The sequence below is a fragment of the Moschus berezovskii genome, chromosome 22 (genome assembly GCF_049115385.1).
Source record: "Moschus berezovskii isolate FMDL1 chromosome 22, NW_MosBer_1.0, whole genome shotgun sequence".
In the NCBI taxonomy this organism is placed as follows: Eukaryota; Metazoa; Chordata; class Mammalia; order Artiodactyla; family Moschidae; genus Moschus; species Moschus berezovskii.
This window is the reverse complement of record NC_142481.1, coordinates 11,878,614-11,905,328: the sequence shown is the minus strand read 5'-3', so window position 1 is coordinate 11,905,328 and position 26,715 is coordinate 11,878,614. Positions and strand designations below refer to the sequence as shown.

General features: G+C 49.0%; 1 protein-coding gene across 1 annotated transcript; it reads right to left on the bottom strand.

Annotated features, from left to right (window-relative positions):
- Positions 1–1,247: 1,247 nt before the first annotated feature.
- Positions 1,248–14,902, bottom strand: PLAUR (plasminogen activator, urokinase receptor). Its single transcript, XM_055412000.2, has 7 exons — positions 14,747–14,902; positions 13,000–13,110; positions 11,507–11,650; positions 5,157–5,309; positions 4,235–4,369; positions 2,685–2,831; positions 1,248–1,821 (listed from the first exon to the last, which is right to left on the bottom strand). Exons 1-7 carry the CDS (start codon positions 14,793–14,795, stop codon positions 1,568–1,570), a joined length of 993 nt encoding a protein of 330 aa, XP_055267975.2. The 5' UTR covers positions 14,796–14,902; the 3' UTR covers positions 1,248–1,567.
- Positions 14,903–26,715: the final 11,813 nt, after the last annotated feature.

The window sequence follows — 26,715 nt, the reverse complement described above, 5'->3', positions numbered from 1 at the left end:
CCACTATATTTAAAATGGGGCTTCTCCAGTGGCTCAGGTGGTAAAGAAGCTGCCTGTGATGCTGGGGACCTGGGTTCGATCCCTTGCTCAGGAAGATTCCCCTGGAGAATGGCTCCCCATTCCAGTTTTCTTGCCTGGAGAATCCCATGGACAGAGGAACCTGGTGGGCCACAGTTCATCGGGCCACAAAAGAGTCAGACATGACTGAGCAGCTAACACTTTCACTTTCATGTATATGTATAACTGAATTACACTGCTGTACACTTGAAACTAACACAACATTGTTAATCAAGTATCAGTTCAGTTCAGTTCAGTCGCTCAGTCGTGTCCGACTCTCTGCGACCCCATGAATCACAGCACGCCAGGCCTCCCTGTCCATCACCAACTCCCGGAATTCACTCAAACTCACCTCCATCGAGTTGGTGATGCCTTCCAGTCATCTCATTCTCTGTCGTCCCCTTCTCCTCCTGCCCCCAATCCCTCCCAGCATCAGCATCTTTTCCAGTGAGTCAACTCGTCGCATGAGGTGGCCAAAGTATTGGAGTTTCAGCTTTAGCATCAGTCCTTCCAAGTATACTCCAATATAAAATAAAAACTGAGAAAAGAAAAGAAACCTTGTCCTCCACCTGCCCTCAGATACCATGGAAAATGTTCTTTCTCTTCATTAAACCATAGGGTCCCAGGGAAACACAATTTTGTCTCTGCGGGCTTGCCTCAACAAACCATGGAAAAGATGAATTCTGCCATGTTGCGCTCAAAGAGTACCACTGAAATGGTAGTTCTCACAAAAAATAAATTAAAAAAAGAAACAAAAGAAATGGTAGTTCTGGCTTTTTCTCAGTTGGCCTGAGAGCATCCCAGGAAATATAGCCCAACCTTTATCTCCTGCCCACAGAGCAGCAGGGGAATGATGTCCTGTCCTTAGTCCTCATGGCGGGGCTCCCAGGGGTCATCTCCTATTCATCTCCTGTCTCAGAGCCCCCTAGGAAACACAGATGGGTCCCTTTAGAGCAACAAAATAGTCTTGACCTTTGGATGTGGGAGAAGAGGCTGGAAGGTTAATGCTTGGGTCAGTGAGATGGCAAGTTGCATTTGGAGGCCAGAAATAGATGTGGAGCTGGCTTTGGGTGGAAGGCTGCGTGGGACAGCTCCCAAGGCTGGGGTCTCGGGTGCCTGGGTCCTACAATATGACCCCCTAATTCCAGGAGCCTGTGAAAAGTTAGCCCCCGCCATTCATCCTCTCTGGAGAAGGGCAGATGTGGCCTTGTTTGCTGGTTCAAAAATCTTTATTTCAGTATAAAATATTAAATAAAACAAATATTAATTAATAATAACAATAGCCGCAACACTATCAATAATCACATGAGCTCTCTCCTGCTGGCCTGCAGCCTTTTGCTAGCTTTTCTCCTCTGGTTCTCACAGTTCTCTCTCTGGGCAGCTGGGAAAATTGAAGCCCAGAGAGGGCAGCCCACTGGCCTGAGGTCACACAGCAAGTTGGTAGGGCTGGGAACTGAGGGAAGGGCAAAGGGGTCCCCTGGATCCAGCCAGTGTGGTGGGAAGGTGGGGTTCAAGTGCAGAGGAGAGTGGCTCCCCAAAGTCTGGCAGTCAAGAGCAGGCTGATAAAGAAGCTGAGGTGGGCAGGGCTGGCTTGGGGGGCGCCCCCCTTGCGGGGATGGGCGTCCCTGGCTGGATGGTTACAGCCATTTCCGGTACAGCAGGAGACGTTGGCGTGGGTGAGGTCGAAGGCTTCAGCCACGTGGAGGCTTTGGCACCACGAGGGGGCTGCACAGCCTCTGATGATGTAGCTTGGCTTCCTCAGTCCTGAAGAGAGAGAAGGACCATGTGAGACTCCAAGTTCTTGGAAGTGGAAACTGGAATTCTCACCGGGTGACGCGCCGCCTCGTGGTGGGTGCCACCTGGAAAAGCAGCAGTTCTAAGTCTGGTCCGGGGACGCCTCGGCTTTCCCTCAGACCCTTCCAGGGGCTCCATGAAGTCAAAATTATTCTCATAATAATGCTACAACCTCATTGCCTTTTTTTTGTGCTCTCACAAGGGGTTTCCTAGAAACCCAAGGGCATGTGATTTTGCCACAGACTGAACGCAGAGGCAAATATGAGGGTCCAGCTGTCTTCTATTAAGCCAGACATTAAAGAGATTGCAAAGAACAATGTCCATCTTCTCGCTCACTTTTGTTGCATTTTGGAAAATGTCTCCTTTTTTTTTTCCATAAAAATATGTTCACATGTCATGAGTTTCCAATTGTTCTTTTAAAATGAATAAATACATTTTAAAAAGTCTCTTGGTTTTCATTTCTAATGCAGTAAATAGCTACAGATGTAACTGACATAAGCAATAAGTTTTAAGAGCATCAAGGAATTTTGAGACCCCAAAGTTTGAAAAGCTCTGGAATAGAGGAACCTGCCCAGGACATCTCAGGATGGACTCTCATGAGGTCCACAGAAGTCCCACCCACCCACGGAAGTTCCACTCCCCCACAAAGAAATCCACTTGTCCCTAGTGCAGATATCCACTTCCTAATGAAGGAGTCCTAAGTCCTTGCTACACTTTGCACCCTCCTGAAGGAAGTCCTACCTTTTCCAACAAGACGATCCACCTCAGTTAAGTCCAGTTTCACAGGAGGTTACCTCTTGCAGACCCCCCCGTAAGTATCCAAGGATCCTTACCTTTACTGCCTGTCGCTTCCAGACATTGATTCATAGGGCCGCGGCAGTCAATGAGGAAAGTTTCTTCAGAGGAACACCTGTGGGTGCTGTTCCCCTCACAGCTGTAACACTGCACGCCATTTGGTGGCAGGTTTTGAAGCTCCAGGACTTGGGAGAAGATCAGTGACAGAGAAACCAAGGAAATTAGCCCGAGGGGTTTCCCACCATTCGGTCTCCAGGACTCCCACCTCTCAGCCAGAGATCTCATGGCGCTCCCTTGTGGTCAGACCTTGGAACAGCACCCTCTTTGGGCGGGGGTTGGTTCTCTGAGGCTTATGACAGAAATCTTGACTCCCAGCTCCCCATGAACCCTCACCTGCCTAGACTCTGGGTAAGACGAAACAGTCGCTGCCTTCAGAGAACGTATGATTTAGAGCTACACTGTCCCCTGACTTCCCTAGTGGTCCAGTGGTTAAGAATCCACCTGCCAACGCAGGGTACCTGGGTTCGATCCCTGGTTTGAGAAGATACCACACGCCGCGGGCACACAGCTTTGGAGTCTGGGCTCTAGAGCTGGAGAAGCACTGACTACTGAACCCCGCGTGCCCTAGAGCCCGTGCGCCGCAACAGAAGAAGCCACTGCAATGAGCAGCCCGCACAGCGCAACTAGAGAGTAGCCCTCTCTCTGCAGCTAGAGAAAGCCCATGGGTAGCAACAAAGATCCAGTGCGGCCATAAAAAGAAATAATAAATAAATAATAGAGCTACACCGTCCCATACGATAGGGACTAGCCACATGTGGTTGTTTACAATGACAGTAAAATGAATACTAAAATGATATGGAATGAAATCCAATTCAGTTCACGTGCTCAATACCATATGTAGTAGAGGCTACTCTACTGGGCGATACAGATACAGAAATTTTCATCACCATCGGAAGTCCTTTTGGCCAATAATTGTTTGCAGAAACAGAATAACACAAAGGATCTAGATTATACTTGAGAGGGCAGAGTTAGGGACATCTTTCCTGAGGATGATGCTTTAAAGCTGAGACCTGATGAAGGAGAAATAGCCAGCCAGGCAAACCCCTAGGGGAGATGTGTTCCTGGTGGAGGGCACTGTATGTGCAAAGGCCACGAGGCAGACACATGCTGGGTTACAGACAGCATAAGAGAGCCTTCGGACAGCATTTTAAAAGCAAGCAGAAGGCACTGAAATGTTTGAGGAAGAGGGACGTGCTTTGATTTACATTAAAAAGAAATCACTCTGTAGGCTGTAGGGTAGCAGGAGGGGCAGCAAGGTCACTGGAACAATCCAGGCAAGAGGCCATGAGGGCTGGGACCAGCGTGGTGAGCAGCGGAAGGATTCAAGAAGATGTAGAAGCATAAAGCACAGGCTTTGATGGTCTCCTTGAATTCCCACAAAATCTTTCTTGAGAAAGGGCTTAATAGGTCCATTTTTTTTTCCCCAGAGGAGGAAGCAGAGTGGAGGGATTTACCTGTGAGTAAGCAGCCTGGCTGCACCTCTCTGCCCCCAGTCCCAGGTCTTATGCCAGGCCCCCTGCCCCCTTACCTGAGCCCGCATTGCATTTGGTGGTGTTGCAGCACCGCAGGAAGTGGAAGGTGTGGTTATTGTGGAAGCCGGTGGGGCCCGGGCAGCCAGGAAGGACGCCACAGCCTCTCATGTGGCGCTCGTCCCCTGGATTCTCTGTGGGGACACAGGAGGTTAGAGTGTTGCCGAGGAGTTGGGACTGGATTTGTTACCTGTCCATCCTCCACTTCATCCTTCACTATAGGACTCTCAATGTATGAGGGGCAGCCATATATCTAACCAAGAGACACAGATGCCAGCCTCCACGGGGATAGTCAGGGCTTCCCAAGTGGCACCAGTGGTAAAGAACCCACCTGGCAATGCAAGAGACATAAGAGATGCGGGTTCGATCCCTGGGTTGGGAAAGTCCCCTGAAGGAGGGCACAGCAACCCACTCCAGTATTCATGCCTAGAGAATCCCATGGACAAAGGATCCTGGAGGGCTATGGATAATAGGGTCGCCAAGAGTCAGACATGACTGAAGTGACTTAGCATGCACACATGGGTTTAGTCATGTGGCTAAGTTCTGGTCAATATGATCTAAGTAAAAAGGCTTATGGGACTTGCAGAAAGGAGAAGCTTTACAAAAGCAGGGCCACCACCTTTTTGCCCCTTCTTTCCTCCCTTCCTCCTTCCTGGAACTCGGATACGAGGTCAGGCGCTCAAGCAACCATCTGGGACCATGAGGCAATCTTGCAAATGGAAGCAACATGTAAGAAATGAGAAGGCATCTGGTGACTGTGGAACTGTCTTAGTGGCCCTAGACTTCCCATCACTGGGCTTCCTGTCTGAGTACTAACTTTCTACCTTGCTTACCTCCCTGTTATTTGGGGGGTTGTTGTTAAGTGCAGCCTTTGGGAGGAACAAAGCTGGGAAGGGGAGTTGCTGGCATGTTGGGGCTCACCTTTCAGGCTCTGGTGGGTTATCACATCCACGCACTGATCTCCAGGGTTGCGGCATTGCAGGCTCTGGTCCCAGCCCCTCTCACAGCTGAGGTCCGTCGAGGCACAGGAAGCACATTCGAGGTAGCGGTTTCTGGAAACAGTGGCATCTGGGCCTGTTTGGGGAGGAGCAGGAGGGTGAGACCCCACGGGAGGAGTCCTAGAGACCCATCTTGCTACAGGACTCTCCTGCACATCAGTTCTTCCTTATCCCACTCTTCAGCCAGTCAACAAGTTCTGCCCATCCTATCTCCTAACTCTTCCTAGGATCCATCCCTTCCTTTCCAGCTCCATGATCAGGTCGGACCTCCTTCAATACCAGCGTTCTCCCTGGCCTCCTGGTTTCCATTCTTGCCCTTCCACCCCAGTGCCTCCCACATGGCCCTAGAAGGATGCTTCTAATACTCAAATCGAACCCCGTCTCTCCTCTGCTCAACTCTTCCATGGGTCTCCAGGGCCCTCAGAACAAAATCCAAGAAACTCAGCGTGGCATTCAAGGCCCATCAAAGACTGGTTCCTGGCCACCCTTCCTGCCTCATTTCTCTCCCCCATCCGCTCAGACTCTACACCGGCTTCCCTCAGTCCCCAAGTGCTGACTCCCACCCAGTCTTTGCTTCTGCACAACACTTTACCCTGCTCCCTAATTTCCCTACCTCCTACTCATTCTTCAGGAGTCATCTTCCCTAACTTTTACCTCCTCCAAGAAGCCCTCCTTGACCTCCAGGCTGGATTAGGTGCCCCCTGGGCTCCTCTGGATCATCTCTGTTTGGACTAAGTCCCAGGTAGAGCCTGGGCTATCCTGTGTGCCAACATGACCCAGCACAGGGCCAGGGCCAGAGAAAATATTCAATAAATATTTATTAATTATTATTATTATTTTTTTGGCTGTGCTATCAGCATATGGGATCTTAGTTCCCTGAACAAGGATCAAACCCGCACTCCGAGCACTGGAAGCACAGAGTCTTAACCACTGAACCATCAAGGAAGTCCTACAGCAATAGGACTTCCCAATCATGTCAGAGGTCAAAGTCTCACTTGACTAATCTGTGATAACTTTGCCTCTCACATGGACCTTCCCATCCAGGCCAAGTGGATGAATTAGCTTTTCCTGGAAACACCGGAGTCATTCCTCTGCCCAGACCTTGGCTCACACCATCCCCAAGCCTGGCATGCCCTTTCCTTCCTGACCCCAGATATCCAAGTTTGAGTTTGAGCCAAGTCTTAGAGAAATTAGAGGGCTCTCTCAGCCAAGACACTTAACCGGCAGGCCAGCAGCTGTAATTTGGTGAATCACTTACCTTCAAAGCCAAATTTTCCCCACCCCTTCCCCAAAGAAGAATAACTAAAAGGCCAACAACCCACATCTTCTCATATGAACCACCTTGAAAATGAAAATGCAAATTGCCGTCATCGCCAACATAGCTGTCTCACATCACCCATGGGTCTCCTTTGTGAGTTCTTCTTCTTATGTTGCTCTTCTAAATGTGGATGATATCCAGGCTCTGTCTGAGGTCCTTTTTTTATTTCTCATGGGATATACTCTCTTCCATTGGATGTTATCTATTGACATTGCTTCATCTCCACCTATCTGCAGAGAAATCACAAATCTCTCTCCAGGCAAGACTTTGCTCTGAACTCCACACCTGTACACCCACGGGCCTCCTGGCGGTCCCTGGCTATCTGTCAAACACCTGAATCTCTACAAGTCTGCAACAAGACTCTCCATCTTCTCCAAACTGCTGGTTCTCCTGAATTCCACATCTCTGAGGTGGCCCCATCTGGTCTCCCAGGGTAGAAATTTGGCAGACTCCTTGATCTTCCATATCTAAGCATCAATCTAATTACTCCAACTTCCCTATCTTCTGTAATCCTTTTGCCATATTGCTTCTGATCTCCATTAAGCATCTTCTATTGAGTTCTTAATTTTAAAGACTGGTCTCTATTTCCTGTTTGACTCATTTTAAAATGGATTCCAGATTTCTGCGAAAAATTATCCTTTCCTCTATTTTCTTGAAGATATTGATCATAGCTATTTTAGACCTCCCCTGTCTAATAACTCCAATATCTGATTCACAGCAAGTCTGTTCCTGTTGTGGGATTTTTCTCTTGGTTTCCCCAGTTGATTGGTCCTGTTTATTTTCTTCAGGATACCTTGTGTGTTTTGATTAGATGCCAGACATAGATAACGACTTGTAAAGGCTTTAAATGATTTTATCTTCTGCCAAAGAGAGATTAGGCTTTCTTCCTGTAGAAATTGGATGTAGGCATTTTTGTACTGTGCGTAGTCATTCAGTCACATCCAACTCTTTGCGATCCCATGTACTGCAGCCCACCAGGCTCCTCTGTCCATGGAGATTCTTCAGGCAAGAATACCGGAGTGGGTTGCCATGTCCTCTTCCAGCGGATCTTCCCAAGCCAGGGATCAAACCCAGGTCTCCTGCATTGCAGGCGGATTCTTTACCGACTGGGGCTGGTCAATTTCTGGTTTTGCCCTTATTCTTAGGCTGTGGTCTCAGAGGAAAGCCTGAGACATCTCTTTCCAATCTGGCAACTTCAGTCTCCCAGCATCACATGCTCGCGGGAATTCCTGCTCAGTTCTGTAGTTTCCCAGATACTATTTTCTGTAGAGCTTCTTGGAGTCTAACGCTATGCACGTATGGCTTGCCAATGACTTGAAGGAAATCTGTAGATTTGGGGACTCCCTTTTCTGTGGTTCCATGCATTCCAGGATTTTACTTCTCGTTTTCCAGACACTCTGGCAGCCCCAGATTTCAACCTCTGCCTTCTCAGTCTAGTGACAGTCTCTTTCTATCTGCGTTCTACTTCCCTTCCAGAGCAGGAATTGGCAAGTGCACTCAAGGCAAGAGCCAGCTTGTCTGTGGAATTCAACTTCGGTGCTTCACTTATTTCAAGGATTGGAGCACCTCTGCTTCCTCTCTGCATTTGCTGCTCTCGAGTGACTTCAGCGATTCTTTATAATTTATCCAGCTTTTGTAACTGTCATTGGTGGTGGATAGTGGGGTGGGGGGGGCGTTGGTCTGAGACAAGTAACTCCACGTGACCAGAACTGCATATCTGCCCTCACCATCTAACCCATCATTAAGTTATGCTTATCTGCCTGCTAAATAGCTCTTAAATCCATCCACTTTTCTCCATCTGCTGATCAGACAAACACTCTCTTCTCCTTTTTTTGTTTTTAGCCATGCCATGTGGCATGTGCAATCTTAGTTCCCTGACCGAGGATTGAGCCCATATCCCCTGCAGTGGAAGCATGAGGTTTTAACCACTGGATTGCCAAGGAAGTCATACACTCCCTTCTTTATCTGGACAACCTCACACACCTCCAGGTTGGTCTCCCCTAATCTACCTTCCCTCCATCATTTCTTCCTTCCAATCTGTCTTCCACTCTGAGGTCAGAATGCCTGCCTGCTAAGTCGCTTCAGTCTTGTCCGACTCTTTGTGACCTAATGGACTGTAGCCCGCCAGGCTCCTCTGTCCATGGGATTCTCCAGGAAAGAGAAGTGGAGTGGGCTGCCACGTCCTCCTTCAAGGGATCTTCCCGACCCAGGGATTGAACCCACATCTCTTACATCTCCTGCATTGGCAGTTGGGTTCTTTACCAATAGTGCCACCTGGGGAGCCGGAGGTCAGAATAACTTGTCCATAAATACAAATCTGAGAGTGGCCCGGTAGCCTTTCATGACCTCCCAGTGTTCCCAGACGAAGTCTATATTCCCCATCACAGTCTAGAAGGCCTTGTATGATGTGACCTTGCCAATTTCATCAGTTCCTCTTGCCCTATCTTGTCCTTCCTCCAGCCATGCTAGTTTCACTCTCTTCTGCTGCTTTTGTATCTTTTGCCCCTTCTGTCTGGAAAAACCCTTTCCACCTTCTTTTTAACAGCCTGACTCCTCCTCCCTCAAGATCCAGCTTAGCTGTTGTTTCCTGTAGGAAACCTCCTCTGACCTGAGTCATTTATCTCCTCTAGGGTCCTACAGCCCCTACTCATCATTATCCCAGCTCTGACCTCTCTGGTCTCTGTTTCCCCCATCTCAGCCCTGATGATTCTGGGCTGTGCTTCCCTACTACAGCTCTGACCTCTGTGGTCTCTGTTCCCTCTATCAGGGTCCTGACACCTTTCTCTGTGCTCCCCTGATCCCAGCTCTGACTGGGGGTAGGGCAGTCACTGTCTGGTGAGGGTCTGTCCTGCCCCCTCCCCCACCTCCCACCCCTGCCATATATACAAACACTGCTGGACTATGAGCCCCAGAGGGGCAGGACTCAAGGCTGTCTTGGCCATTGCTATGTCCCCAGCATCACAGAAGAAGAGCTGCGTCTGACTCTTTGTGACCCCATGGACTGTAACCCGCCGGGCTCCTATGTCCATGGAATTCTCCAGGCAAGAATACTGGTGTGGGTTGCCATTTCCTTCTCCAGGGGATCTTCCTGTTCCAGGGATTGAACCTGGGTCTCCCGCATTGCAGGCAGACTTTACCTACTGAGCCATCAGGGAAGATGTCCCAGAAGAACAGGATTTGGTTTAACCAACCATTCTAGTCACCACAAGCAAGGTAAAATGGCTTTAGAAATAGGGCTGACATAGGCATATCAGTTAATTTTTAGAGATTTTTTTTTTTTCCAGCACCTTGAGGCATGTGGGATCTTAGTTCCCCAACCAGGGATTGAACATTTCCCCTCTGCAGAGGAAACATGGATTCTTAACCACTGGACCATCAGGGAATTTGCTCAGTTATTAAGTCACTGGATTGACAGCTGCTGCCCAAGCTCCCTGGTGGAGCCCTGACCATTCCCAACCTTCTCTGTAGACCCCTTGCCTGCATGCTAAGTCGCTCAGTCAAGTCCAACTCTTTGTGACCTCATGGATTGTAGCCCACCAAGATCCTATGTCCATGGGTTTTCCGGGCAAGAAAAATGGGTTGCCATTTCCTCTTCTGGGGAATCTTCCCAATCCAGAGATTGAACCCACATCCGTTACATCTCCTGCACTGACAGGTGGATTCTTCACCACTATCACCACCTGGGAAGCCCATTAAAATCCCTATGTCCCCAAGATCCACTAAAGGGGAAACACCAGGCCCAGTTGGAGGCCTTGAGGGAAATAGATCCCGACTGGTCAATGTCCTCTGCACCGACCAGTGCTGTTAACTATTTCGGTTGTTATCTCTGATTACAAGTGTTCCTGAGACTCAACTGTTACTGCTTTCCTTTGGCACATCTAACAGAAAAAGGAAGCCGACATCCTCTCTCTTGTCACTTCCTTAAAAATAAACATCTGATTCAATTCCCACCAACAGATGAAAGTTTGAGGTCAGGATCAGTGAAAATCTAGCAGAATCAGGGCAGAGGAGAAACAAGGGAACACTGAGTGCAGACGCAGGTGCTCTGTTTACTGATGTCATTGTGACTGGACTGCTCTGAACACATTTCCTTTTTCACCGGAGCCGGAAAGAAGAATCTCTGCTTGACCCTGCACCATGGTCTACTCCTTCCTCTCCTTCCTCTCCTGTGAGAACTCGGAGGAATTTGAGCCTTTCTAAGTCTTTTTCTTACACTGATGGACCAGAGCCTAAAGTCATGAAACTCTACAAAAAGTCTTGCAAAAGTTTCTTTACATTCTTTTTTCATCGCCCAACTCGAGAATTGATTCTAAGCAACTTTACCAGCCCATGGCAGCCTGTCTGGCTCCCTCCTTTTTTGACTTTCTTTAAGGACTTTGAGTCACTTGCATCTCTGGTCTTTGTATCTTGGTCCCTTGCTAAGATACGAAGCATCTGTCACCTGAACCATTTCCTGTCCCATGAGAAAAACGAGATGGCATAATGTCAGTGAGATAACTCACGCACCACTCAAGTGGGTATATGTATATACAGCTTCTTAAAGGCCGGTGATGCATCTTATAAATGACAACCACACACACACAGACACACAAGCAGTAAGGGATGGGATAGGATGAGATGAGTTTGTAGTTGGGAGTGGGGCCGGTGACGGTTTGAGATGAGTTGGGGTTGATTGGGGGATGGGATTAGAGATGTGTTCAGGAGGAGGATGGGTTTGAGTTGGAGAGTGTTGGGGATAAAATGAAGTTGGGGAAGGGATTGGGGTTGGGGATGGAAATGGAGTCAGGTTGGAGATTTGTTTAAGATAAGGAAAGGTTTGAGCTGGGGGATCAGTCCTGGGGTAAGGCATGGAGCTGGAGTTGGGGCGGCCCCAGGTTGGGGATAAGACCAGGGTGATGTTGAGGCTGGGATGGGGATGTTTTGGGGTTGGGGATGGCAAGGACTGCCCTACTCACCAGGGTTGGGCTTGTTGCACAAGTCTGACCTGCACACGGCCTCTGAAAGGGTGATGATCTGATTGCCAGTCCGATAGCTCATGGACCTGTTGGTCTTGTCCGGATGGGTACAGCCTTTTTCCATCACATTCATTTCGTTGCTGCCTATGAGGAATATATCTTTGTCACCCCCAGAAGCTCCCCTGGACCCAACCAGCCTCTGACACTCCTGGTTATAGAGTCACCTGCTCCCAGGACTGAACCCTGCCAGGCCTCTTCTCTTATTTGAGTCCAACTCTGTCTTTTCTAGACTTACCCATCCTCCCCATCAACCTCTTATACCAGAAACCTACTCTCTCTTAGTGACAACACTGTACCTGGGACATTCTGGATCCATCAACTCCTCCCTCCCAGCTTGGAGATCTTAAGAGAGAGAGGCCTCTAGTAGGAATCTTTAAAGGGAAATGCTTTGAGCTTACCAAAAAGTACAAGCAAATGATATAATAAATACTGTGCATTAGTCACAAAACTTTATAAAATATTAGTATTTTGTTATATTTGTTTCAGATTTTTTTAAAAAGAGAAACCAAGTTTAAAAGATAGTTAAAGCCTCCTGCTTACTGCCCTCCTCCAAATCCCATTTCTCTTATTCCCTGTCTGAAGGCAACCACTGATATAGGTAATTCTCACACCTGTGTATGCAGAATATATGTTATTGCTTATTTTGATTGTTAAATACTCTTTCTAGTAAAAGGTGTCCAACTCTGCAACATGATTTTTTTTTCTCCTTTAATCTTAAATTTTTGAGATGTATCCAGGTTAATACTTACAGCCTTGTGTATGTGTGTGTGTGTTAGTTGCTCAGTCGTGTCCGACTCTGTGACCCCCATGGATTGCAGCTCGCCAGGCTCCTCTGTCCATGGAATTCTCCGGGCAATAATACTGGAGTGGGTTGCCATTCCCTTCTCCAGGGGATCTTCTCAACCCAGGGATTGAACCTGGGTCTTCCACATTTCAGGTAGATTCTTTATCATCTGAGCCACCAGGGAAGTCCCCGACAGCCCTAGTTCCTTCATTTCAGCTGCTGTGGGGTATAATGTGTGATTATACTTTAAGGTTTCTCCTCTGCTGACCCTAAGTTCAGTCTTTCCAGTTTTCGGTGTCACAAATATGAGGCCTAGGAACATCCTTTTACATGTGTCTCTAGGCAAGTGTGGCTAAGGTTCTTTGGGGTCTCTACATTCCTTGAAGTTAAACTGCTGCTTGTAAGGTATGTTAATCTTTATTTGTATCAGATATTGCCACGTGGCTCTGTTCCCTGGATGAACGAATTTACTTCCCTAACAGCAGAGACCGCAGTTCTACAACCTCATCGATCTCAGTACTGTCAGATTCTTAAATGCTTGTCCATCTGGTGGGCGTGTTACGGGTCTCATCGTTTTTTTCGGGCGTATTTCCCTGATGACTCGTGAGATAAGGTTTCTCGGTCCCTCGCTTTCCCTGTCCCAGCTCACCTTCCCACACACGCAGGACTGTCGTCCTACAGAGGTCCTGACCAGGAGCACACTCTTCAACACTGCAGCTCGTCATGTTCTTACACTGTAAGCACCGCAGGCCCCAGGAGGCTGGGGGCAGAGAAAGGGGACGAAAGAAGAGGTGTTATTGCTCTGAGCCAGGATCTCGCCCCGCCCGCCACCCCTACCGCCCCCACCCCGGGCCCCGTTAAGCGTCAACACCTGGACCAAATCTCCAGGCCTTGTGCACTCAGGTTCATGCTCCACTTTTGCCCTGCCTGAGTTCCAAGGCTGGTTTCCAGCCTGCTATGCTATCTTTAGGCCAACGTTTTATCTTGGTCCTTTACGCAGTTTTGTTTCCCCCCCCCCGCCGCCCACAGGTCCTTCCTAAGTCCAGTCCTCCCTTGCTTTCCCTTTAATTCTAACAGAGCGCCGGGGCCATGCCGAAAGTGAGATTCCCACCCTCTCTGCGGGTGCAGACTTCTAGCCTAGTCCTTTCCTCTACTCCCGCCCTCCTGGGCCTATTCCACCTCGCGAGCTCTCCTAGGGGTGTTCCGACTTTCGCCGATCTTTACGTTCTACCTTCGTTCCTGGAGCTCCCCCCACTAATGCCCACTGGGTCTCCTGCCTTTCCTAACTTCTCCCCGGCTTTCTCCCGCCACGCATAAGTCCGAGAACTTTCAACTCCGCCCATCAGCCCTGCGGAGATTCTAACCCCACCTACTGGGGCCTCCCCCGAAGCTTCCCCCCGCCCCCCAGCGGCTCGCGAGCTGCTTCAGCCCCGCCCACTAGGGGCGCGGGATCTGTCGGCCCCACCCACTGGTCCCGCCCCGAAGTTCTGACCCCGCCCACCGCCTCCGCCCCGCTGTTAGAATCCTGAGCTCTAGCCCCCCTGCCAAGGCTCAACCTTGCCATCAGACCTCCCTTGTGGTCCCTTGCCCGCTCCAAATTCGGAGTCTCCTACCGAGTTATTACTCATTCTAGGTCTCCCGCGGTCCAGAAAACATTCTGAGTTATTCATTACCGAACCAACTCTCAACTCCTACCCCCCCCCGCCCCGCCCTCACAGTTCCAACTCAACTTCCTTTCATTTTTCGACCCGTTTTCCATTTTCCAAAGAAAGGAGGTAAGAGGTCCCGTCGGCTAGAGTATAGTGAAAGGGAAGGAGCCTCGAAGTGCAAGCCCTGTTTCCCTGGCCCCTGGCTCTGCCAGACTAAGCTTGACTCTTTAGACCTTGGGTAAGATGAGGCGTTGTCCTCCCCGTCTTACGAATGTGTGTGTGGCGGGGCGGGGGTCGGAGGGGGAGGGATCTGATAGAGTGGAGAGGGCTGTTGGAGCCACTGCGGGTCAGAATCCCGCTTACAAAGGCTGGCTGTGTGACCTCGGACCAGTTAGTTAACCTCTCTTTGCCTGTTTCTCTGTAAAAAGGGGTTAAAATAGTTCTGCCCACCCAGTCGGAAGTTGCAAGGAAGAAGCTTAGAAGAGTGTCTGGCATAAAGAGCATATTCACCAGACGATGGCTGTGGTTAAGCTCCTTTGCTCAATAAGTATTTCCTGAGCGGCTACAGTGTGCCCGGTTCTGTACCGCGGGGGGCGGGGCGCCGAGAACAGGAGAATTATTTGATGGTGGGGGGTGCTGGGGATTGAGCCCTCCTCCGGGTCATCCGATTCTGAGCCGTCTTCCCCTCTCCCTTCCCCGCCGTCAGACCCCAGTCCCAGCTTAGAGGTCCGGGCACCTTGCCCCTACCTGGAATGTAGGTGTGAGCCAACAGCAGTAGCAGCAGCAGTTGGCCCATGTCCGACGGTGGCTCCTGCTCGCGATCCCCCTGCACCTCTCAGTCTGGCTCCAGGAAGGAGACAGTTTTGTGGCCCTGGGGGCTCCTCCCAGAAGTTTGCGAAAGAGCGAGTCAGCCCCAGATGCGTAGGTCATTCCTCCCCATCCCCACCCCCCACCCCCGCCTCCCCTACCCACACTTCCACCCCTCCCGCACCTTCCTCAAAAACTTCCTTTACCAGGGTGTGGCTAGCTGGGGGTACGGGGGCTGACCCTGCTGTGACTCACGTTGGCGGTAGTCACAGCTGTCCCCGGACTGCCTGGGTGTGAATTCCACTTTTCTCTCAATGCCACATCACCTAGGCAAAGGGACCTCACTCTTTAAATTAAAACTTATCCCTTCGGGAAATTTGTGACTATTAGATATTACAGGGCTTTCCTTAGTCTTGTTAGGAATGATCGTGGTTATATGGGAAAGCGTCTTTCTCATTTAGAGCTGCAGGCTGAAATATTTGGGGGTGAAATAACACAGTGTCTCCAATTTCCTTTAAAACACTTCAGCCAAGAAACAGATATTGCTGTTGTGACAATGGTTTTGTGGTTATGCAGAAAACTTGATCTTGTATTCTACAGATGCTGAAATATTTAGCTTCTGAATGTCATTGTATCATTTGCCTTGAGATACTTTAGGGAAAAAAAAAAGGCAAAATATCATTGTTTAGTTGCTACGTTGTGTCTGACTTGTTGCAACTCCACAGACTATAGCCCACCAGGCACCTCTGTCCATGGGATTTCCCAGGCAAGAATACTGGAGTGGGTTGCCATTTCCTCCTCCAGGGAATCTTCCCAACCCAGGAATTGAACCTAAATCTCTGCACTGGAAGGCAGATTCTTTACCACTGAGTCACAGTTATTTATTTATTTTAATATTTTTTTGGCTGCACTGGGTCTTAGTTCTGGCATGCAGGATCTCCGATCTTCTCTGTGGCATGAGACCAGACCGTGGGGGTTCCAGTTTCAGCTAGTCATTAGCTGTGTGGCCCTGGGTATTTTACTGAACCTCTGAGATTTTTAGTTGTAACATGTGGGATCTAATTCCCTGACCAGGGATTGAACCCAGGCTCCCTGAATTGGGAACATGGAGTTTTAGCCACTGAAACACCAGGGAAGTCCCCATAATAAGCTTTTAAAAGAGAAAAATAAAATACAAAACATGAAATAACCTCTCCCTCCCAGTCAGAGCAATTTAATGCGGTAGAATTAAATGCTTGAAATGGTTACTGGCCCACATGGAGTGCTTCAACAACCTCTGTCAACATTTACCAAGGACCTGCTCTCTGCCAGGCACTGGTCAAGAAGCTGTGGACCCAGCAGAAAAGTCACTGCCCTTGTGACAGCAGGGAGTAAATATGTATTACCTGGTCTATCGTTGTCAGACTGTGATAAGTCTGAATGCAGAAAAACAAATCGGGTTGAAGGAGGTGCAAGGGTACAAGTGAGGTGAGGTTGGTTTTAGGCCAGGTAATCCTGGAGGGCTTTCCTGAGGAGGTGACATTTGAACAGAGGCTGAATATAGTGAGAATAGACGTTCAAACAGATGGTCCAGGAAGAGTTCCAGGGAAAGGAAACAGTTAGTACAAAGGCCCTGAGGTGAGAGCAGACCTGATGAGACCTAGGAACAGCAAAGAGGCCAGTGTAATCAAGGGGGACACAGTAGAAGGCTGTGAGTAAGCAGTAACTATCTCTACCACTGCAATGATGATTAAACTATTGCTATTCTTACTAATGTATCAAAGCCTTAAGGTAATCATTTTAAGATAAGAAAAGGACTTCCCTTGTGGTCCAGTGGTTAAGAATTTGACTGCTAATGGAGGGAACATGACTTAATTCCCTGGTCCAGGAAGATTCCACATGCTTTGGGGCAACTAAGCCCATGCCCTGCAACTACTGAGCTCGAGTGTCGCAACTAGAGAGTAGCCCTGGATCTCTGCAACTAGAGAAAGCCCACATGCAGCCACAAACACCCCGTGCAGGCCAAAATATATGAATTAATTAATAAAAAAGATAAGAAAAATCTCAAAGAATTTCTCTTTTCTAAGAGGTATTATACCTAGTGGTTCAGAGTGTGGGGGCTGGGACCAGGCTGTGGGGGTTCCAGTTTCAGCTACTCATTAGCTGTGTGGCCTTGGGCAGGTTACTTAACCTCTCTGGGCCTCAAGTCCCCTATCTGGAAAGGGAAGCTAAATGCCTCCCTCCCACAGCTGGTGAGCTTAGAGACAGAAAAGTGTACATTCTGGCACAGTGCCTGGCACTGTGCTAGTGCTCAGTAATAATAATAGCAAGTGCTCAGTAAAAGACGTCACTGCCGTTGTTATCCCTGTTGGGTCCAGATTCGAGACTCTGGTCCTGCATTTCCTCTCTGTGGGTAGGATAGGGCAGGAGGTAGAACTGTTATGTTGACTCATGAGGACAGCAATTGTGCTGACGACAGCATGATGGTACAGCTCAACCGATATCCTCATGGGCAAGCATCAGTCTCCTCATGTGGAAAATTCAGCCCCTCTGGGGGTTGGTGTGAAGACTGAACGAGATATTGATGCAGATGAGGTGGGGAGGTAGAAAGTCGGGGTGTTGGCCCAGGTGGCCTTGAGACCCAGTTCAGCCCCCTGCTCCTGGGGGCCCCTGGGCAGGTGGCTTCACTCCATGGATCCTTGCTTTTCCCAGCTGTGAAATGGGTCTGGGGTGGGTGGAAACATCTCTTGGGGGAAAATAGCTTCAGGTTTGTAGGTTCACGGAGCTGTGTGGTCTGGCGCTGCCACTTCCTGGCCAGATGACCTCATCGCTATGGACTACGAGTTCCTCTTTTATTTGAAGACAAATAACTCGGAGCCCTCCCATGCTCCCAGACTGCTCTAGTTTCCTAAGTCTGTCCATCTGTCTCTCCCTTTCTGTGTCTTGTCTTTTTTTATTTGGCTGTGCAGCATATGGGACCATAGTTCCTGGACCTCACCCCTGCCGTGGAAGCACAGGGTCTTAACCACTGGATGTCCAGGGGGAAGTCCTTCTTTGTCTTTTTCACTACGTCCGTTTTGCTCCTTTCTTTCTTTTTTTTTTTTTTTTAAATATTTATTTATTTGGCTACACCAGGTCTTAGCTGCAGCAGGAAGAACTCTTAATTGTAGCATGTGGGATCCAGTTCCCTGATCAGGGATTGAACCCGGGTCCCCTGTATTAGGAGCATGGAGTCTCAGCCACTGGATTGCCAGGGAAGTCCCGCTCCTTTTCTTTGTCTCTGCCTGTCTCTCTGACTCTGTCCTCCATCTCTGTGTCTCTGGCTCTTTCTCCCTCACTGTCTCTGTCTCTGACTTGTTCTCTCTAAGTGACACACACTGTGAGGTCCAGTGACGTGCTATGGGAGGAGGCAGGCAGGAGGCTGGGCCGTGGACATTTCCAGAAAAAAAAAAACTACAGGAATGTCAGCTCCTTCCTCCTCTGACTCACCTGGGCCTCACCCAACTCCTACCTGCCTGTGAGGCCAATGGGTTTCGGGGGTTTCCCGGGGCTAGGGAGAGGAAAATCTGCAGAGATGTAGAGGGAGAGGGATTGAGAGAGATAGAGGCAGACAGAAAAGGAGATAGAGTGAGAGAACTAGGGGCCAAACACAGCCAGACTCGGGAAATCAGAGAGGGACACAGAGACTTGATATATACACACTGCTGTATCTAAAAAATGGCTTCTCTGGTGGCTCAGCAGTGAAGAAGCCTCCTGCCGATGCAGGAGACACCAGTTCAGTCCCTGGGTCGGGAAGACTCCCTGGAGAAGGAAATAGCAACCCACTCCAGTATTCTTGCCTGAGAAATTCCATGGACAGAGGTGCCTGGTGGGCTACACAGTCCACGGCCTCTCAAAGGAGTCAGACACGACTTAGTGACTAAACAACAACAATATTTTAAATGGATAACCAACAAGGACTTACTGATCGCACAGGGAACTCTGTTCAGTACTCTGTAATAATCTGAATGGGAAAAGAAACTGAAAGAGAATAGATATGTGTGTCAGCTCAGTTCAGTTCAGTTTAGTCGCTCAGTCCTGTCTGACTCTGCGACCCCATGGACTGCAGCACGCCAGGCCTCCCTGTCCATCACCAACTCCCGGAGTTTACTCAAACTCATGTCCATTGAGTGGGTGATGCCATCCAACCATCTCATCCTCTGTTGGTCCCTTCTCCTCCCACCTTCTGTCTTTCCCAGCATCAGGGTCTTTTCAAATGAATCAGTTCTTTGCATCAGGTGGCCAGAGTATTGAAGCTTTAGCTTCAACATCAGTCTTTCTAAAGAATATTCAGGACTGATTTACTTTAGGGTGGACTGGTTGGATCTCCTTGCAGTCCAAGGGACTCTCAAGAGTCTTCTCCAACACCATAGTTCAAAAGCATCAATTCTTTGCCACTCAGCTTTCTCCTCACATCCATACATGACCACTGGAAAAACCATAGCCTTGACTAGATGGACCTTTGTTGGCAAAGTAATGTCTCTGCTTTTTAATATGCTGTCTAGGTTGGTCATAACTTTTCTTCCAAGGAGTAAGCGTCTTTTAATTTCATGGCTGCAGTCACCATCTGCAGTGCTTTTGGAGCCCCCCAAAATAAAGTCTGTCACTCTTTCTCCATCTATTTGCCATGATGTGATGGGACCAGATGTGTGTATAGGTATAAGTGAATCACGTTGCTGTACCACTAAAATTAGTACAACATTATAAATCAACTACAGCCCAATATAAAATAATTTTTTTTAATGCCAAGATTCTGAACATTGGCTGCACAACAATGTGAATGTATTTAAGGCTACTGAACAGTACCCTTAACATGACAATTTTATGTTGTATGCATTTTATCAAAATTAAATATTTTTTCTTTGCAAAAGAAGACCGAAGCTGAGAGCCAAGGACAGAGGCAGAGAGAGATTAATGGACAGAGTTAGCTAGAAGGACCCTCTGTTGCCTTCAAAGAGAGAAAAGTATAGACAGATTGACAGACACTGCCTGTGTGTGTTTGTGTGTGTGTGTGTGTGTGTAATCCCTTCAGCCTCTTGCCATCTGACTGAGGAAGTGACCCCCTCTGGCCTGGGCTGATGGTGGAGGTGGGGCTGTAGCTATTATCTCCCCAACTCCAGGAAGCCTGACAGGTAACACTCATGGGCTTTCCCATCCTGGCCTGGCTACCTCCCAGATGGGGGACATCTCCTCTCAGGACCTTGCCTTTCCCTCTACAAAAATGAGGGACAAAAGAGGACCTACCCTTGGCAGCGGCAGAGCTGGGAGACCCTGAAGCCCACATCCCTCTTCCCCCATTTTCCAGACAGAGAAACTGAGGCCCAAAGTGGGACACTGTGAATGAGGACCTCCCCCTCTCGATTTGATGGGGCGCTGTAGCCATGCAGGGGAGTGGTCTGAGTGCTTTATCTATATAACCTGGTGAATCCTCACAATCCCCTGTTTTACAGTTGAGGAAAGTGAGGTTCAGAGAGGAGTAGTAGGCTTGATCAGGTGGCCTCGGTCTGAGACGGCTTGGAGCGGGGCTTGGGTTCCCAGCCAGAGATTGAGGCCAGGTCGTGGCAGTGAGAGCACCAGATCCTAGCCACTAGACTGGTGGTCAGTGACAAGGGTCCTGGCCCTTTGGCTCTGCAGAAAATAATTTCCACCAAGACAGAAAGTGACGCAAGTCAAGTATTTATTAAGAGGAAAAAAAGTACAGTATGTGTGGACAGACATGCGGGTGGACTCAGGGAGAGAGTTCTTGAGTTGCACCTTCATGCAGTTTGAATTACTTTCATGGGGTATTTCTTCTGCGTTTCCTTTGGCCAATCATTTTGACTGGCCTGGTGCATAGTTCGTAGGTGGTGCATCTCAGGATCTTCCCATGTGTGCACACGCATCTCTTAGCCAAGATGAATTCTACCAAAAATGTGTATGGGTAGAGAACATCTGTGTCGTAACTCCCCTTTGGCTTCCAAGGAGCGTTTCTGCGTTTGTGTTGTTAATCTCCTGACTTTGAGAAAAAGAAATCTGTGGTCTAGGCAGGGCCTGACCTTCTCTCTTAATTGTCATGCTATTCTCCTCTTGGAGTTTCAGCCCACAGGGAACGAATCTCCAATCACTTCACCCCTGGGCGGGAAGGAGGCGGGCATGTATCTCTTGCCTTAGGCTGAGCGGTGACCTCCCAAGAGATACAGGTCCTAAGCTCTGTAACCTGTGATGTTACCTCATGTGAACAAAGGGTCTCTGCAGATGCGATTAAGTCAAGGAGCTTAAGATGGGGACATCCCTTACCCTGCCTGTAAACACAAGTGTCAATATAGAGGGGAGGCAGGTGGACATGTGACTACAGAGTGAAGGAAACTGGGGTCCGAGAAAGAAAATGTTCTGCTGCTGGTTTTGAAGATGGAGGAAAGGGCCACGAACCAAGGAATGGAAGAGGGGCAGGTCTAGCTACTAAATACAGGCAAAGAGATCACTGCGCCCCTACAGTTTCTGGAGGGAGCACCACCCTGCTAACCCCTCGGTTTAGACCCCTTAGGATTCATTTCAAGGATTTCTCATGTGGTCTAGTGGCTAAGCCTGCACTCGCAATGCAGGGAGCCCTGTTTCCAACCCTGGTCAGGGAACTAGATCTCGTGTGCTGCAACTAAAGATCCTGCATGCCACAACTAAAACCCAGTGTAGTCCATAAATAAAATATATAAAGTATAAATAAATGTAAATGAATATATAAATGTATAATTACAATGTAAAAAAACTCATTTCAGATTTTCAACCTCCTGTGCTGTAAGAGAATATATTCCTTTTGCTTTAAAGCAGTAAGTTGGTGGTAATTTATTATGGCAACAATAGCAAATGAATACCAGAGGTTATTGGACTTCCCAGGTGGCTCAGTGGTAAAAAATCTACCCGCAATGCAGGAGACAGAGATGTGGGTTAGATCCCCTGGAGGTCGAGAAGATCCCCTGGAGGAGGAAATAGCAACCCACTCTGGTATTCTTGCCTGGAGAATCCCATGGGCAAAGGCACCTGGTGGGCTACAGTCTGTGGGGTTGCAAAGAGTGGGGCATGACATAGGGGCTGGGCACACGTAAGAAGTTAAGTTACCTGCCTGTGATGACTTGTGAGAACAGAGTCAGGATTTGGACCCAAGAAGTCTGGCTCTACGGCTCACATGTATAACTACCATCCTAGGTTTGGGTAACTACCATGCTGTCCCAGGGGTACAAGAGCCAGGAGTGGGGATCCCCCAGCCCCTTTCCAGACCATCCTCCATCAGTCCTCTTTGCATGCTTCCCCCTAGTTTCATGACATTGGGGTGGCCTGGAGAGAGGAGGGAAGCCAGAGGAAAAACATTTGCTGAGTTTGTGCAACGAAAGGTTTTCCTACCTCTAGCTCTTAGCAGCTTACGTTTCCCCACTTAGGTGCAGTAGCAGAAATAATCATTGTGATCTGAGAGTTAATATTGCTAATAGATTAAAAGCTCCAATCAGGGGTTGAAGAGTGTGCCTATTAAAAAAAAAAAAACAAAGAAGCAAACAAAGAAAAAGATATGCTGAAGTTCTAACTCCCTGTACTCAGAATGTGACCTTATTTGAAACAAGGATGTTGTCGCTGATGTAATGAGTTAAGATGAGGTCAGAGTGGAGCAGAAAAGTCAACGTGTCAGTCGCTCAATTGTGTCCGACTCCTTTTGACCTCATGGACTGTCGCCCACCAGGCTCTTCTGTCCATGCATGGGATTCTCCAGGTAAGAGATACTGGAGTGGGTAACCATTCCCTCCTCCAGGGGATCTTCTTGACTCAGGTGTTGAACCTGGATCTCCAGCACTGTAGGCAGATTCTTTTACTGTCTGAGCCACCAGAGAAGACCCATGGTAGAGTAGGGTGGACCGCTAATCCAATGTGATTGATGTCTTTATAAGAAGGTGGTCATGTGACAACAGAGACCCAGGGAGAAGGTCATGCGATGCTAAAAGCAGAGATTGGAGTTATAAACTGCCAGCCAAAGACTTCTAGCAAATCACCAGATGCTGCCAAGAGGCAAGAAAGGATCCCCTGACTGGTTGCAGAGAGAGCACAGTCCTGTCAACATCTCAATTTTGGACTTCCAACCTCTAGATTGCAAGATAACACATTTCTGCTGTTTCAAGTCACACAGTTTGTGGTACTTTGCTGTGACAGCCACAGGACATGGATATAGCTCCTGTGAATTGACAAAAAATTAGGAAAGGATGGAAGAAGACACACAGTGGCGAAACTTCCCTGGTAATCCAATGGTTAAGAATCTGCCTGCCAATGCAGGGGATGCAGGTTCAATCCCCGGGTAGGGAAGATCCTCTGGAGGAGGAGATGACAACCCACTCCAGTATTCTTGCCTGGAGAGTCCCATGGACAGAGGAGCCTGGCGGGCTACATACAGTCCATGGGACTGCAAAAGAGTTGGATGCAACTGAGCACACACACTGTGGGGTCCTACTACACCCCTTTCTCCTACAGATTGGCAAAAACAGAACACCTGGATGATACCTAAAGTTAGGGAGTCTATGGGGAAATGGGCATTCCCCCACACTACTGATGGGAGCGTAAACAGACGGTCATTTTGCAATTGCTCTCAAATTTACAAATGTAGAAAACATTCCTGATGGTGCAAAAACACTTCACCACTTCTGGGAACGCGGAACTCTGTACCTACATTTTTCACCACAGCAGTTTGTAATTACTCAGTGAAATGTACAAGAGGTTTGTACCAAACTGTACAAGAGGTATACTTATCCAACAGCAAAAAGAAAGAGGAAACTATGTAATTCAGGATACCTGATTGTCAGGTGGAAAAATCTAGGGGCAGAATTGTGTGTCTCATACACTGTTGTTTGTCTATAAAAGCTGGGGGTGGGTGCGTGCTCAGTTGGGTCCAATTCTTTATGACCCCCTGGACTACAACCCGCCAGGCTTCTCTGTCTGTGGTGCTTTCCAGGCAAGAATACTGGAATGGGTTGCCAGTGCCTCCTCCAGGGCATCTTCCCAACCTGGGGATTGAATCCACATCTCCTGCATCTCCTGCATTGGCAGGAGGATACTTTACCACTCAGCTATCTGAGAATATTTGCTTGGACGTGCATTAGAGAATTGCCCTGAGGTCCCCCATCTCCAGGTTTTAAATTAAGGGCAGGGAGGCATGGAAGGGACATTTCCCTGCCCTTCACAATCTTTACTTAGAAAACCTCGTGTTTGTGCAGTCGGTGGCCTGTTTTCTCAGCCTCAGTTATCAACCAGCCTTTGAGGAGACTGGCTGCTAGTCACAAAGCACCAGGAGCTGCTCCCTCCTCCAAGAACCCCAGGCTCCCTGGGGACTCTTCTCCCTTCTTCCCACTGCTCCTGAACCAAGAGGCTGGGGATCCACCTGGGAAGGAGGTGGCCTCCTCCCCAAACTCGTCTCTGCCACAGCATCCCATCCCATGGCGGGAAGAGACACCGCCCCACCCCAGCCTCCTGCCTTTCTCTTTAGGACTGGTACCTTCCCAAGGGGGTTCCTTGACTCCACCCCCTGATTCAGGGCCCCGCCCCGGAGTCTGGAAAGCCCGGCAAGGCCTGTGGAGTGACCTTGGACTGGTCCTTTCTCTCTGCTGGGATCTCTCCTCTGAGCCAAGAGGGGAGCCCAGTCAGCCTTGCCAGGCCCACTGCCAGATGATGATGATTGTAATGTGGAGGTGACGATGAAAGGATGACGCCGTACAGCCTCTATTGTTCTCAGTGTTCCTCCCTGATGCATCAGCTCGTTTTATCCTCACGGCAGCCCTGTGTGCGTGAGCACCTAGGTGCGCTCTTTAACAAATGAGAATACTGAGACTCAGGGGGGTGAGATGTCCGAGATCACCCAGCTCGAGGAGGCCGAACCGGAACTTGAGTCCTGGCCTTCTGATTGCTCAGTGCTCACCCGCCTTGTCATGGACATGTGGTTTCCTTGAAGCTTGAGCGTCACTAGTATACATCACCCCCACAGGAATGTAGCCAACAGAGCCTTTCCTGAGGGCCCTGGGTTGACCCCAGTTTAGCATCACCAGGGCAGTGATATATCTCTCTTCTTATCTGCTTAGGGACTGGTGGAGCCCTGAGGGTCTAACTTATTTCCTTCCTGGGAAGTGTCAGCCAAGCTGTGGTCTCCTAAGACTCGATATAGATCCTGGGGGTAGGGCAGGGGTCCTTGACCGAAGCCCCCGAGGTCAGAGCCTGAGCTTGCCGGAGGATGGAACTGCCCGTTGAAGATGATCAATTCTGATTTCAAATCATAAGGATTTCAGAGCCGAAAGAAATTTACCTCAGGGTTAAACACACCGAGGCCCCAAACGAGGGAAGGGGCAGCCCCAGAGTTACTTCTCAAAGGAGAGGCAGGTGGGACTCAATGTGAAGAGACATTTGAAGCATTGGGACTGAAAGACCCTTTGTGGGTGGTTGAGATGGACCTTAGTCCCATTGAGCAGATGTGCAAATCAAGCCTTTCTGCAGAGGTAAGGGCAAGAGAGCAATGTGGGCCTCGTCAGGAGGGGCAGGCTGTCTTCCCTCTCCCCTCTTGGTGGAGCCCAACAGTCAAGCCAGTGGGGCCTGGGTTCAAATCCTGGTTGTGCCAGCAACCTCACATTATGGCCTTGGACAAGGGCCTGGACTGTTCTGAGCTTTAGTTTCCTTCTCTGTAAAATGGGGAAACTCAGGGCTGATTGCAACCACACCAACTGTTAAAATATTGAGATTTTTAACCAGATTTGGTTGGTAGAAATCTGCTCTTCCAAGACCCTGGCTGCTCCCCAACTCGTGGCATGTCTGGGTCCTCCCAGACGCCCCCAAGTTCTACTAACTGAAACGGAATCACCAGGTAGGTGAAGGGGACCAGAACGGTGCTCTAGTAATGGGGCTGAGTTGTTCCTGCTGCAGAGCCTGCCCTGTACTGACTGACGGCCAAATGTTTTAAAAAGATATTTATTTATTTTTTATTTGGCTGTGTTGGGTCTTAGCTGAGGCATGTGGGCTCAGTTGCTCCTCAGCATGTGGGCTCTTAGTTCCCTGACCAGGGATTGAACCTGCGTCCCCTGCACTGCAAGGTAGAAGCTTAACCACTGGACCACCAGGGAAGTCCCTGGTCAAATATTTTGGACTATGCCTCCTAGGGTTAATGATAATGGCTGGCAGGATTATTAGAAGGATCCAGTGAGTTAACATCTCCCATAAAATGACCAGCAAACCTATTAGTAATAATATTAATAACAGCAACATGACCAAAAAAAACAAGAAAAAAAGAGGGAAAAAAAGGACAAAAAAAGGAAAGAAGAAAACAAAAAACAACACAAAACAGGCCAATTTTCCTTCTTTGGCTTCACTGAATAGCCTCTGGCTTGTCCCCCAGGCCCCTCAGGACTCAGTTTCCCCATCTCCATGCTCTCTAGGCCCCTCCCCTGCTCCCAGTGGCCAGCTTGGCAGGTGGGGCTCTGTCTGTCCAGCCTATTTGCTCTCCCTCTTCCGGGGCTGACACCCTAGACAAGGACCTTGAATAAAAGGCCAGGGCACCTTGGTTCTTCCTCCTCCTCTCCAGCCTGGATCATGTTCTGGCTCCTCCCTCTTCTAGTGCTCCTGGGAGCACTGGCAGTCCCAGAAGGTAAGGGGCACCGTGTGTGGTTCCTCGGAGAGGGAGAGGGTGATGGGTGTCTGAGTGCCAGCTTCTTGTATCTCAGCTTTTTGTTTGGCAGAGGCAGCTGGATGGGGTGTTTGAGAGCGTAGTTCCGCAGCCAGGCTGCCTGGGCTCAAATCCTGGCACTGCCACTTCTTAGCTGTGTGACCCTGAGCAAGCCACTTAACCTCTCTATGCCTTAGTTTCCCTATCTGAAATGAGGATGATAATGACTCTGCCTCGGGGG

Bases quoted from the DNA above. Each gene is read 5' to 3' on its own strand.
- PLAUR (XM_055412000.2), bottom strand. From the start codon at position 14,795: ATGGGCCAACTGCTGCTGCTACTGCTGTTGGCTCACACCTACATTCCA. The intron at 11,651-12,999 runs GTGAGCTGGGAC...TATTCCTCATAG, and splicing joins AGTCCTGCGTGTGTGGGAAG to GCAGCAACGAAATGAATGTG. The intron at 5,310-11,506 runs GTGAGTAGGGCA...CTCCCCAAACAG, and splicing joins GTGCAACAAGCCCAACCCTG to GCCCAGATGCCACTGTTTCC.